The following is a 15,226-nucleotide window of genomic DNA, read 5'->3' on the forward strand; positions in this document are numbered from 1 at the left end:
ATTGTGCAATTATTGAGTGCAAACTCTATTAGAAACCAAGTATAAATGCAAGCAACAAGACTCAACAATTCTCTCAGAAGTTGCTTGGAAGAAATTAACTGGTATCAATTAATGAATTGATAAGCTAAGTCGCTTCAACTGTGTCTGACTCTTTGCAACCCCACGGACGGTAGCCCACCAGGCTCCTCCATCCATGGGATTCTCCACGCAAGAATACTGGAGTGGGTTGCCATTTCCTTCTCCAGGGTATCCTCCTGACCCAGGGATCAAACCCGTGTTCCTTACATCTCCTGCATTGGCAGGTGGGTTCTTTGTCACTGGCGCCACCTGGAAATATATTAATGCCTATGGTCAAAATATTATCTAATCACAGAAGAGTGAGCTTGCTCTAAAACACAACACATGAAAAAAATAACTACAAATTGGAGAATCTAACTGGGATTCAAGGACTGAATAACATTCTGCATAATTACAATGACTTACTATATTGTGACTAAAAGTAAATAAAGCTCTTAGAAGATGGAAAATACTGTACATACCAGCTGATAATTATGGAGTAGCATGGAACTAGGGCAGCTTCAAAATCCAGGGAGGGGACCAGAGCCTTTCCCTAGTCTTGATAACTCAGGTTAGAATCAAGTCCAGGCAATGTGAGACACTGTCCAAAGGCTATTTGCTGCCAAAAACTAGGATCGAAGAGATGAAGTAGACGATAATGAAGGTAGGCTTTGATATTGAATGAGGAAGGAGGCATGGAAAATCTAAGACAAAAGGTGAATACAGAGATATGTGTGACAAGGAGGGATATACTGACCAAGCACTAGCAGGTGCTGGAGAACATAGAAGATTTCTTTAATGACTGCAACAGGCTGCTTTCCTTTAAACATTTTATAACCTAATGAGGATATAGATGCACACCTAAAATAACTGTCATATTAAAAAAATGGAACAAGAGCTATTGGATAAGTTACAAAAAAAGAAAATGTACTCTGGAGGACACAGAGAAAGAGAGAACCTGGCTGAGGAGACTGGACAGACATTAGGTAAGAAATATCTTGTAAACTGACCCTAAGCAAAGGTGGAACTTGAACATATGGAGATGGCAGGACAGGCAAGGATAGTTCAATCATAACAAAGCATCTGCAGTGGAGAAAGTGGAAGAACAGCTTAGAAGCTAGCAGGCAGGCCCTAAATAACACCATCAGACATAGGAACAACCAATTATTCCTTTTTATATCACGGTTATCTGTGTTACAAAGAAATAGCTCTAGGATATCGGCTCAAGAAAATCAAAGAATTTTTCAGTATGTAAATGTGGTTTGCCATAAATAAAAATTTTATCCACACATTAACACACTGTAGGAGTACATTTCATGTTAACTCTTTTTTTCAAACTTCTATTCTGTAATTTTTAACTATTTTATGGACATATGTCCTAAAAAATGTCATGAAACTGCTTACAAATATTCACACACTATTCAACACTTCTTCCATTCCAGAAATAAAAACGTGCTCTAGGAACATGCTCCAAATGATCATTTCTGCCATTAATTCAGCTTCAAGTTTGACAAATGTTTTAAAGTTTATGTGTAAAGCACTAGATTCTGTACAGAGAAAAAGATGAAAGCAGCCACATAGGACCCCTGGGCAGAGGAGAGATCAGTATTGAAGACATGACTCCAGCTTCCAGACAATGGATTATCCTAATAAAGAGAATCACTGGCTGTGGGTCCTCCAAACTGGAGAGATTTCAACGTCCCAATATCTCTCCCCTTCTTCATCTGTGTTACACCAAATAGGCCGTCACCTGGTGGTGGGCATGGAGAGCTACACAGAATTTCAGTGGGAACTGAGAAGCCGTGGAGATGGGAGCAGAAGTGAGATTCCCTTCCCCTCTGTATGAGAAGGTCTAATTTCAGACTGTGCCTCCATTAGGGCTCCCACATCTGCACTCGCTGAAATGTGAGTTGGTTATCTGGGCCCCACCAGCCCCAGGGTTATTATTTTGTTGTAAACTGCACATCAGCCACAAGCATGGTATCTTAGTGGGCAAGTTTACGGACAGGAAGGAGAGAACCCAAAGACCTTTCTTTTACTTGGGGACCTACTCTGGATTCCTTAACACAGCCGTTAGCAGGCACTCCAGTGAACTGACACGAAAGCACCCAACACTCACAGCAGTCTTTTCTGCTACTTGTCAGCAGTGTTGGTAAGAAAGGAAACAAACCCTCTGGGAAGGAAAGGGTAAAGTCACATCTCATTCTTCCTGCTGGATATTTCTAATCCTTGCTTTCCTTACCACTTGTCCATGGAAAGCCCTGAGTTCTCAGGGGGTGAGAGTGATTCACTTGATTTCCACTTGCTGGACCCTCCTCTCCCTTCCTCCCTGTCCTAACTGAGCTGTTCATAAAATCTAGACCACAAAATCCATGACAACGTGGAGCACAGTGGACAATGACAGCATATGCACAGACCCTTCAACCAGGCTTCTGGGCTAACACAAATCAAATAACTTTTAGGAAAATAAGTCTGGCATTAAAAAGAGAATTGGGAGTTGGAATAAGATAAAAGCTAAGCCTCAAGCTCAAGCTCAAACACAGACCCATTTCCACCATGAACGAGCAGGGAATTACTGCAGGGAATTATACGAATTACTATAAGGACTTTTATGATTTTCTTCAAGAGAATTTAAAAGCAAGCCCAAAATGTTTGAATACTTTCTAGAACATTTTAGTAGTCTACTATTGATGTAATACTAATTGAGTATGGTCAGATGACTATAATATAATGTACCAATCCAAAAAAGAAGTTCACTTTATACTATGCATAATATCTTTTTGGATTTGAAATATATATACACAGAAAAAATAAATCTAGATGTCCTAGGTCAATGTCCTCAGAGAATGCAGCTGTAAGATAATGCCTTCGGGGACCTCCCTGGCAGTCCACTGGTTAAGACTGCTTTTCAACACAGGGGGTGTGGGTTTAATCCCTGGTCTGGGAGTTAAAATCCCACCTGTCTCATGGCCAAAAATCCCAAACATAAAACAGAAACAATATTGTAAACAAATTCAATAAAAACTTCAAAAATGGTCCACATCAAAAAAATCTTTAAATATAACGCCTTCTGCCTTTAGAATAATGATTCACATTAATACTAAAAATAGTAGGCTTTGCAGAGGTCACCACAATCTTGATAGATCCTTCATCCTTGGTTAATATTTCTACACAAGGACTATGCCTTTTTTCAGCATATGCAGTGGATGGGAAATGGTCATCAATATGTACTGGGGATTAAAGGGATTTTTCCCTCTAGAGTATTAATAAATTCAGTCTTCAGCCATTCTTCCCAAACTTTAATATATTTCAATAGATTAATAAACAGTCTCCTCAACTTCCTCACACACCCTCCTTTTTTTCTTTTCTCCCTCTATCTACCAACAAGGTTAAGGTTCCCTCCCTCCTTGTGGCATGAAAATGACTATAATTTACTCTTTCTGATTAAAACAGAAAATATCAAAATGAGCAAGATCGACAAATGCAAGATGGTTTTGATGCAGAGTATTTCCAAAGGGAACCAAATAGGGTCAGGAGACTCCCTGAGAAATACTATTCCTACATTTCCATTCTGCTCATTTTATTCTTATAAAGTAGAATTGCTTGTTTAAGTTTCCCTAAATGTTGAAGTTTTACCTGCATCCTGAAATCTGCTAATGATCTTGCCAGAACTTAGACGCTGTTCTTCAAGAATAACAGCGTACTTACTATTGGCTCCACAATATTTGATAATGTATAAAGTGACAGGAATAGATGGCAGAGCAGTATTAAACTGATAAAAGTTGATGACTCAGCCAACTGCACTTTTCTCTAATACATTAGACAAAAAACAGTCTTCACCTTGTTCAGTCAACAAAGTCCAAAAAGAACTAAAAATTCACCGAAACTGGAAAATGCAAAGTACTACCTTATGTGAATGCATTCCTGAGCTTCATGCTTCCCAAGGTCAGCCTTCAGGGGTGCTAAAATATCATACTATAATAAAATGGATAGAGAAAAAAAATCTAACAGCAGAGAACTAATTAGCTCCACAGGGACACACTAGACAGGAAGACCAAGCTTCAAAGCAAAGAGTGTAATCCTCAAGTATGAAAAACTATAAACATGAGTCACTTCTTCTATCCAAATCCAGTCCCTTCAAGCAGACATTGGGGACCTCCCTGCAAAGTAACAAGGGCACTGATTGACAAGTTTATCTATGGGAAGTTGCTGCCATCCAAGTCAATAATCTGCACGAGCCCTATCTTAGTGCATGAAAAATGTAAGAGAACTCACCAAATGAGGACATAAGGGAACATGGAGAATCTGTTCTCCTGGAGGAGACTTTGCCGGGGATGGGGGGGGGGGGTGCCTTCTTCTATGGGCCAACACCCAACATTTCTCTAAGAATTCTCTCTTCTACCTTCATAAATCCAAAGTTCTCTATAATATTTAGTGATTTGGATAAGAACTAGTTTTCTCTCTATTACTGCTTTCTTCTCCAACTCCCCTCTCTTTCCACATTTTCAGATAGAATGAGATCACTGTCATTCATATTAAAATGAGTTCCTATCTGTCCAACCTTTAGTCTTAGAATGAAATTGGAGACACTCAGGAATGTGCTTTGGTGGAGACTAGTCTACCTGGCTCTACCTGCTGGATTTTATATTGCCTGTGGGTGAGGAAAAGAAACAGCCTGTCTCCAGTTAGAATGCAGTCAAAAACTCTGATACACAAATGGAAAAAAGAAAGCTCCAGGGTCAAGGATCTGAAAACAGAAGCAAAGGGAGTGACATAAAACCTGTGCTGATTTTCCATTTCTAAGTTGTCATCACTGACGCCGCGCATACTTATCTCTGAAGCCACAATTTCATCTGTAGACATTGGTGGCTACAACAAAAGCAGAGAAATAAACCCATGTCCTTACATTGTCCTCATGTCCAAACCCCACTTTCCAAAGTTGGTTGTTCCAGCCCACATCTAAATTGAATTTTCTAACCTGAGAGGGCCCTGCTTCCTTTTCCCTGACTCTAATGCCTACTCTCTACACGTGATATGCTAACCACGTATCAAGCCCTAGTGATATAAACAAATAATTTTCAAAATAGCTTATTTATTCATGTGTCTGTTAAACACTGGAGAAGAAAATGGCAACCCAGTCCACTATTCTTGCCTGGGAAATCCCATGAACAGAGGAGCCTGGCAGGGTACAGTCCATGGGGTGGCAAAGAGTCGAACACTACTGAGCAACCGAGCACTATTACTACTGTTAAACACGTAGCACCCTAAGAAAGGGACAAATATCACAAATTGCGTTTTTCAAACTTTTCTCATTATTGCCGCCCTTGAGGAAATGTTTTGGGCATTTTTTTTTTCCTAATCACACCCCTTCATAAAATCTTAATACCACAGATATACTATCAGTATTTATGTGACGTGTTCTCATAAAAAGAGTACATTTCATCCAACAAGAACCAGTTTTCTCCCTCTTAAGGAGATATAATCTCTATCGAGAATTCATGATCTTGATGCATGCAGCAACTGAAGTAATTATGCCAGAAATATTTAACTACTGATAATATTTAGTGGAATATAAACCACTAAAAAGATCGCCTTTCCTTGAGATCAGTAATCTGTATTGAAGAGCTCCAGGAAAGCAAAGTCTCTATCCCCTGAGATTCTAAAACACAAATCTTCTTCCTGCAGTGCCCACTACCTCTTTGCCTTACACAGAAAACGTCTATAGAATTAACCAGTGTCTCCTTCAAGTTAATACCAAGCCCAGTGAATGAGTTCTTTCTTCAACATCAAAGCATTTCATTTACACACTAAAACACAAAGTCAACCCATTCCCACTCCAGAAACTAGATAAATGTACTTACCTCTTGCCGTTTGAAGTTCTGGACATATTCTTCAAACTGTTCATCTTTTGTCTCATCAGCTTTCCCAAGCTTCTGAAGGACCTAGTTCATGAACAAAACAAAATGGCTCTATTTACTAATGTTTTCAACAATCTGTGGAAGAAGGCTATTGTTTCACTCTTCTGAGGAGATCTCCCTCTTAACACTGCTACTTTTTCTATTCTGGAAGCATCATGGCTCATTGCCTTTGGAGTTGGACAGACTTGGATTTTAAGCACAGGTCTGCCACTCAAAAGCTCAATGACATCGAGAAAGAGTCATGCTATACTGAAATATTTATTTATTCACATAGCTTTTCTCCAGTAGGTTGTACATGTCTTAAAGACAAAAACTAGGCCTTGTCCTTTTGTCCAAAGTATCTGGCACAATGCTTGAAGCATAATAGTAGCTCAATTTTTGGTTAAACAATGAACCAAAGTTATTTGAGGAAAGTATTAGCCTATTTCATAGAGGATGGTTTTAGAATTACTGGAGCCAGGTACATGGTAAATTCTCCCCCACCATCTCCTGATAGACCTTTTAATTCAATAATTGCTCAAAGAAGGCCCTGGGAGCACAAGGCCCATATGAAGCACTGGTCACCCAGAAATATATAAATGAATAAAACAAGGCTCCAGGACTTAATCTTAAGAAACTTATTATCTAATGAAGTAGACAAGGCAAGATTACAAATAAATCAAGACAATGTGTAATAAGCAACATGAAGGGGTTACAAGATGTTAGAAGCAATATCCCTTCAGGGAATGCTGGTTGAGATTATTCAAAATGTGCTGGAATCCAGCAATTCCACTCCTGGGCATATATCTTAACAAAACTGTAATTCAAAGAGATACATGCACCCCAATGTTCATTGCAGCACTATTTACAATAGCCAAGAGATTGTAGCAACTTAAATATACATCAACACATGAATAGATAAAGGAGATGCGGTACGTATATACAATGAAATGCTACTCAGCAAGAAAAGAGTGAAGAAATGCCATTTGCAGCAACATGGATGGACCTAGAGAGTATCAAACTAAGTGAAATAAGAGAAAGAAAACACCGTATAATATCACTTGTATGTGTAATCTAAAATACAGCACACATTTTTTTACAGATTTATTTTTATTTGTGCTTACTTATAGCACAAGCAGAAACAGATTCATAGATATAGGAAACAAACATGGTTACCAAAGGGGAAAGGGGGCGGAGGAGGAATGAATTAGGAATTATGTATTAGCAGAAATAAACTACCATATATAAAATAGATAAACAACAAGGTCCTACTGTATGGCACAGGGAACTATATTCAGTGTGTTGTAATAAACCATAATGGAAAAGAATATGGAAAAATATATATACATGTATGAATCACTTTGCTGTATACCAGAAACTAACATAACACTGTAATCAACTACAACTTTGAAAATGTGCTGGGAACTCCAGCAGAAGGGAATGGGGCAGAGTACATTCCAGCCAAGGAAGCACCAAAAGAAGGACCACTGGAAAAATTATGATGGACTGGGCGTAAGTGGTTCTGTTTTCCTAGAGCACAGGGCTGGGTATCAGAAGAAACAGAAGAAACGGTTCTCAGAAACATAGCAGAAAGTTACTTTGGGCCACAGCAGAAGGACCCTGAGAGTCACATGGAGATCACTATTTAAGGTTCCCATATCTAGTGTCTAAAATACTGACTTATCTAAGAATTTACAAAAGCTCCATAAACGTTGCCTTCTCGGAATTCGTATTCCCTATAGCATTACCAAATATATTTTCCTGAAGCATAAACATTTGGGCGTTAAAACATATATTCAAACAAAGCACTTTCTATAGCTAAGTTTTAGGGCTTCCCACCCCATTCAGTGGAAAAGAATCCACCTGCCAATGCAAGGTGGATGACATGAGTTGGATGACAAGGTGGATGACTGACATGAGTTCAGTCCCTGGGTGAGGAAGACGCTTTGGAGAGGGAAATGACAACCCACTCCAGTTTTCTTGCCTGGAGAATCCTGTGGACAGAGGAGCCTGGTGGGCTACATTCAATGGGATTACAAAAGAGTCAGATATGACTTAGCGACTAAACAACAACAATGGCTAAGTTTTACATCAGCTTATGCTAATTTATTTCCTAAAATCAAAGATATAATCTTGTACAAATTGAGAATTCCTTAGACCAGTTTGCTGCTGCTACTGCTGCTAAGTCTCTTCAGTCGTGTCCGACTCTGTGTGACCCCAAAGACGGTAGCCCACCAGGCTCCCCCGTCCCTGGGATTCTCCAGGCAAGAACACTGGAGTGGCTTGCCATTTCCTTCTCCAATGCATGAAAGTGAAAAGTGAAAGTGAAGTCGCTCAGGTTGTCTACTTGAAAGTTATACAGTCGTGTCCGACTCCTAGCGACCCCATGGACTGCAGTCTACCAGGCTCTTCCGTCCATGGGATTTTCCAGGCAAGAGTACTGGAGTGGGGTGCCATTGCATTCTCTGAGACCAGTTTAGAATGTCTTAAATAAACCCAAGTATGGAAGTATTTACCCAACAACACAGAGTCCTTGCAAATTCTTCCAAGAAATAAATTTTCTTTGCAGGTAAATAGTAATTATTCTAAGTATGCAAGTAAAAAATGATTATTTTATTCTACTCTAAAGCTAAAGCTGAAACTCCAGTATTTTGGCCACCTCATGTGAAGAGTTGACTCATTGGAAAAGACTCTGATGCTGGGAGGGATTGGGGGCAGGAGGAGAAGGGGATGACAGAAGATGAGATGGCTGGATGGCATCACTGACTCGATGGATGTGAGTCTGAGTGAACTCTAGGAGTTGCTGATGGACAGGGAGGCCTGGCGTGCTGCGATTCATGGTGTCGCAAAGAGTCGGACATGACTGAGTGACTGAACTGACTGACTGACTCTAAAGCTAATTGTTTATAACATATGCTAATATTCCTTCCTTTCACATTAATAAAGATTAAAAAAAAACTTACATAGACTCACATATATTACCAATTACTCAACTTCACTCAATTTCATATCACAAACCAATACCACATATGAATAATATGAAAGATATATTATTCCTCATTGCAAACTTATTATTTAAACAGAGTTGGACGAATCCAGTAACATAACTACTAAAAGGACAAATAATCACTCTATCAGCTAATAATCTCTTCTCAGTTAAGAGTTTCTTTGAGAGACAGAGCAGAAAACACTAAATTTTTCAAAGAACTGGACATTGTAACTAGAGAATAAGCAATAAGCATAAAAAATATGATCAAACATGCATATGGAATCTTTTAAAGTTAACAGTTGTTATTCTTGGATGGTAAGATTTAGAGTGATTATTATTTTTCTTTATAATTTGCTATATTTGCCATTATTTCCTCAAAGGTCACACGTTACTAAAATAATCAGAAAAAAATCATAAAGATAAATAATCAGGAGTTTATCATACTGATAGCCTGTATGTAAGAGATTTATGTATTAGATCATAGTATAAGTGAGAAGATTGTTAGTAACTGGCTGAAAGACTCTCCTCAAAAGAAATTGATGAGTGAATTACTATCAACTGGAAGAAAGATTTCCAAAGGCAGCCCTTAGGACCTATGTCTGATTCAGTGGTTTGTGTGTAAAGAGAGGATTATCAACAGTACTGTATGAAACTACCAAGGATACACGTGGAAAGGCAGAGCTTTGGTGCCTGCCATATAATTGTTGCTGTTGCTGTTTAGTTACTGAGTTGTGTGCAATTCTTTTGCGATGCGACTCTTTTGTGACGCAACTCTTTTGCGACCTCGTGGACTGTAGCCCACCAGGTTCCTCCATCCATGGGATTATCCTGGCAAAAATACTGGAATGAGTTTCCATTTCCTCTTCCAGGGGATCTTCCCAACCCAGGGATCAAACTTACATCTCCTGCACTGGCAGGCAGGTTCTTTTCTACTGAGCCACCAGGGAAGCCCAGCAAATAAATAATGCTCAATAAATGTCTACTCTTATTACAGATATAATCTAACCTGATTAAATAACTTGTCAATGGCCTAAACTTATATTGGCAAAAAGCTGGGGAGGATATTGGATATGTTACATGCTGAGAATAAGGATTCACAAAAAGAACTTTAACAGTTAAAATGTAACAAGGATTAAATGTAGGTCAAAATATAATTGTCTAAGTACCAGACTGTATTCAACTTTCAACTATAATACAACATGATGGATGTTAAGAATACACGGTTTCTGCCCTTAAGTAGAAATAAGGTGTAATTTCAGCTGAAAGTCAATATGAGTTGACAAAGTGACACTGTTGCCAATCTAACATAATCTCAGATTGCACTAACAAGCCTAAGAGATACGAGGAGAGCAGTCTTGAAAGCCTCTCTGTGGTTGACTAGTTGGTAAACACAAAGATACATAGACAACCTTGAGCCAGCTGAAAGGGCCCCCAGAAAGGCAGAGAGCTGACACCATAAGGTAAGAGGCATACGTGACACAATTTGCACACTGCCTGCTAGTCGCTTAGTCATGCCTGACCCTTGCGACCCCATGGACTATAGCCCACCAAGCTCCTCTATCCATGGAATTCCCCAGGCAAGAATACTGGAGAGGGTAACCATTCCCTTCTCCAGGGGATCTTACCCACTCAGGGGTTGAACCCCTGTCTCCTGCATTGCAGGCAGATTCTTTAATTAATATATTACCGGGGAGAAAGTACTGCTGTCTTCAGATACCCGAAGAACCAACATAAGGAAGAAGGATTGGACTTTTCCCGATAAGAAACCAAGATCAAGAACCAGCAAAGGGTGACTTCCCTGGTGGTCCAGGGCCTGAGACTCCCTGCTTCCAGTGCAGGGGGCCCAGGTACGATCCCTGGTCGGGGAACTGGATCCCACGTGCCGCAACTAAGGGTTTGCATGCGGCAACTAAAGATCCCACAATGCTGCAATGAAGACCTGGTGCAGTCAAATAAATAAATTAAATAAATGGTATTAAAAAAAAAACCAACATGGACAGGTAAAAGCTATATCAAGAAAATGTTTTCACCAGAAATTTCTATTATGTGTTCCTAGAAATTAAATAGTTTGTTGGTTAAGGTAATGAGCTCACTGTCCTTGAGTTATTTGAGCTTAACCCAGAGTTAGACGGAGAAGGCGATGGTACCCCACTCCAGTACTCTTGCCTGGAAAATCCCATGGATGGAGGAGCCTGGTAGGCTGCAGTCCATGGGATCATGAACAGTCAGACACGACTGAGCAACTTCCTTTCACTTTTCACTTTCATGCATTGGAGAAGGAGATGGCAATCCACTCCAGTGCTCTTGCCTGGAGAATCAGAGGGACGGGGGAGCCTGGTGGGCTGCCATCTATGGGGTCACAGAGAGTCGGACACGACTGAAGCAACTTAGCAGCTTAGCAAAAGAGTTAGAAGTTTTAGAAAAGGAATTTATTTATTGAAAACATGAATAGAATAAGTCATAATATTTCAAATACCTTCTAATTCTTGAATCCATAATCACTGTATAATGTTAGACAGTTTCCCTAGAGAAGAATACAAATCTCAATGAATAGAACTCAGAGAAGAATGTTTGTTTCTATCTCCGACTGATATTGACTTGCTGAAGACTGCCAAACCCTGTGGTAGGGACTGCGGAAGAGCCAGCTATGTTCCCCAGACTGTGGTCATTTGACAGGCTTGAGCATGGGTGCTACAGTGGAACTAGGGCAGATGTGGCCAGCATGCTAGGCAGAGGGCAGGTTATGGGAAGGCTTCATCTGCAAACCTAAAGACTTCAATCTGCTTGTATAGACCGTGGGAAGCCAACGAAGAGTGTCTCTTCCCTGGAGGCAGCTACATGATTAAATTTGTGCTCCTTGGTGACAGTATTAAGGACAGATTAGAAGAGAGAATGACTGGAAAAGTAAGGCCAGTTAAGGAGCTGTTTGAATAGTTTAGGCAGTAAAACAGCTGGAGCTAAGGAACAGATAAAACACAATCCTCGCAAAGCAAACACACAGAACACCATGGCTTATGAGACGCAAAGGGTAAGGACAGAGGTGAGTCAAGGATGACCTCATTTCCACTGTGGCGGCCGAGTGGGTCATCTGGTGACAATCAGATTCTCTTCCCAGGGAGGTGGGAATGGTTTAGATTTGGGACTGTAAAAGGTAAGAACCAGAAACACTCAGCAGAAATTCTGGATGGAACCGAAGGCTCAGGTGAGGCAGAAACCGCTGCTGAGTGGTACCCATGTTCAAGCAGTTTCATGATTTTTCTCCAGCAGCCTTGACATAGGTAGTAAGATTGATGTGCAAAACCAATACAATATTGTAAAGTTAAATTAAATAAAATTTTAAAAAAAAAGAAAGAAAGTATCTGTGGCACCAAGGTCAATGAAACCTAGAATTGAGACGACCAAAAAAAAAAATTCTTTTACCTTGTTTAATATCACAATATTTCAAAGTGTGTTTATAATTTAGGTGGCCTTTCTCCTTCACCTCACTACTAGTTATGCTGAAAATACCAATTAAGCCTGAACGGTTTGGCATCACTGATACTACAAGAGGATTACTACTATATAATTCAAGCATCTGATACTCAGATTTTGACAACACGACACATCTTCCTCCTCCATAGGCAAGAGGAAGAAATTCCAAGCCTGGTGCATTTTGGTTTAGGATTTAGGTCTTAGATGATTTCATCTCCATTGATGCTTTCCTATTTTGACACAATAGGATTTCTGTTGTTACTTTTGTTGCTAAAGGTTTTCAAATGCAAATTAATATTCTAAGTTGAAGTTGCTTTTTCAAACAGCCTTTCCTTTCAGTGAGATTCCAAAATATTCCTATAGGGCTGACTGGGTGCTTAGCTTCTCACTCTCAGCCCTAAGTTCAGAAGTTCTGATCTGATTCTGAAAGACACTATGACACGGGCAAATAAAAAATTAAACAGGAAAGGGACTTCCCTGGCAGTTCAGTGGTTAAGACTGCCTTCCAATGTAAGTGGTGTGGGTTCCATCCCTGGTCAAAGAGCTAAAATCCCATATGCCTCTGAGCCAAAAACCAAAACATAAAGCAGAAGCAACACTGTAACAAATTCAATAATGATCCACATCAAAATCTTTTTAAAAAAATTAAACAGGAAGGGAAAGCAAGACTACGGTAACTTCGACTATTTCAACTAATGAAGCTTCTTTCAGTGTCTCCAAAGCAGTTGGTTGTTCAGCTTAGATTACAATGGCTGCTCCAATAATGTGAATTTCACATACTTTTCTAGAGCAAGGGTTCACGTGTAAAGTGTCCAAGTCAAGTCCCTAAAAATTTAGAACTCTTTTTAATTTGGATAGTTTCCTCTTACTGTAAAGCCAAAATTCTGACCAAATTTCAAATTCTCAGAGACCAGTGCAAATTAAATACTGACCATTATAAAAGTAATACTTGCCTTCTATCCATATGTTAAAATTAGGAATGGAATACTGTGTACACAGGTTTCAAAGAAAGTAGTTGGCATTCAAAATCAAAGGCAAAAAATTCACAAGCTTCCATTCCACATGGAAACCCCTTTTTTTTAATTAGGGGAAAGATCGAAGAAGGTCAAGAAATTTATGACTCTAAACAAGAAAACCAGTCCTGTGATCCAAAGTGGGAAACTGATAAGAGGAGGGAATGCAGAAATGCAGACAACAAAGTAAAACGAGATGCCAGTCCAGGTTCAATGCACAATACTGGATGCTTGGGGCTGGTGCACTGGGACGACCCAGAGGGATGGTGTGGGGAGGGAGGAGGGTTCAGGATGGGGAACACATGTATACCTGTGGTGGATTCATTTTGATATTTATAATTAAAAGAAATAAAAATAAAAACAAAACAAACAAACAAAAAAGATGAAAGCCATTGGGGGTGTCAGAGACACATTTTTATGTACAGCTTTATATTGGGATGAGGGTGATGGTGGAAAGAATTCTGCAGGATTGGCCTCCGGGGTGCCCTAGAGAGATTCATGCATTTGATTAGGGCTTAGACCAGACAAGCTTCCAACTCTGTGTGAGTCATACTTCCTTAATCCAGAAAGTCAGAGTAATAATCCTACAATTTAATTACAATTCTCTGAACAAAGAAGTGCCTCTCTCTTCACTTTTCTGTCTTTGAAAAAAAAAAAAAAAAAGAAGAGCATATCAGATTTTGTATACATTATTCACAGAACCCAGGAATCAACTACATGGGATGACATGGCCTTTTTTTGGATAGAAGGCAGAGAGTTGGTCTTCCACCACTGCCCTCGCCCAGGTGATTCATTCATTAATATTTGTCTGTATACTCACCTATCCATTTATCAAGTGCTCACTCTGATGCTGTGCAAAGATCCATAACCTTGGACTGAAGGGTGACCACCAGGTACCTGCAAGCACAGGGTAGCTGCTTGTTCTAAAGGGTCCTATGGGCATGTTTCCCAAACTTCAGGATACTAGTCCCTTGACCTCTTTGAGTATATGTTTCAAAATCTAAATAAGTGGCTTTAATGTGCCCTAACTTGAGAGGAACAAGACGAGTCATCCTTTGGTACGATTCAGGTACCTGTCAAAGTCTTGCACCTTGCCCTTCACCTAGTCCTCTGCAGGATGTATTTCAGCACCGCTATGACATCCACTTCCTGCCCTGGCAGATTTCAACAGTACATTAGCCATCACGTCATCAAAGCCTCTCAAGAGGTTGGCATGAGTCTTCTTGTTAATTCTGGGAAAGACTTTTAGGGAAGTAAATAAGAAGAGATGAGAGAGGAAAGCCTCACAGCCTTCCATCCCACTTGGGTGGCCTTCAGGCTTAAACAGTTTCGAGAAGAACATATGGTAGAGAGAAAGTACAAGTCTCAGACATAAGCAGATTTATCATAAGTGGGGTAGGAGCAATCAGGAAGTACAAAGCAGTTTGTGGCTCAGACGGTAAAAAATCTGCCTGCAATATAGCAGACCCTGGTTCAATCCCTGGGTCAGGAATATACCCTGGAGAAGGGAATGGCAACCACCCCAGTACTCTTGCCTGGAGAATTCCATGGACAGAGGAGCCTGATGGGCCACAGTCTGTGGGGTCACAAAGAGTCAGACACGACTGAACAACTAACACTGACTGACTGGCTGGAATGAGAGGAAAAAAGGTCAGGAGCCTGGAAAGGAGATAGAAATAAGTGAGGTGGGCCCCTCAAATGCAGATACAGTAAACACCAGGCAAAGCTGCTCTCCATCAGGGTCTACCTGGTGAGGTATCATGTTTGATTTTCACTCTCTTCTACCCTCCCCAATCCTT

General features: G+C 40.1%; 1 protein-coding gene across 2 annotated transcripts in view; it reads right to left on the reverse strand.

The window, feature by feature from the left end:
• Window positions 1-15,226, reverse strand: part of AMPH (amphiphysin) — a 215,109-nt gene that overhangs the window by 106,701 nt on the left and 93,182 nt on the right. For both annotated transcript variants that reach the window (XM_086398398.1, XM_086398397.1), the window contains exon 2: window positions 5,919-5,999. In XM_086398398.1, coding sequence (XP_086254524.1) covers window positions 5,919-5,999 — 81 coding nt within the window. The remainder of the gene's footprint in view (window positions 1-5,918; window positions 6,000-15,226) is intronic.

Source organism: Bos grunniens, chromosome 4, assembly GCF_055505025.1.
Source record: "Bos grunniens cultivar Pamir isolate PY7600 chromosome 4, Bosgru_T2T1.0, whole genome shotgun sequence".
NCBI lineage: Eukaryota > Metazoa > Chordata > Mammalia > Artiodactyla > Bovidae > Bos > Bos grunniens.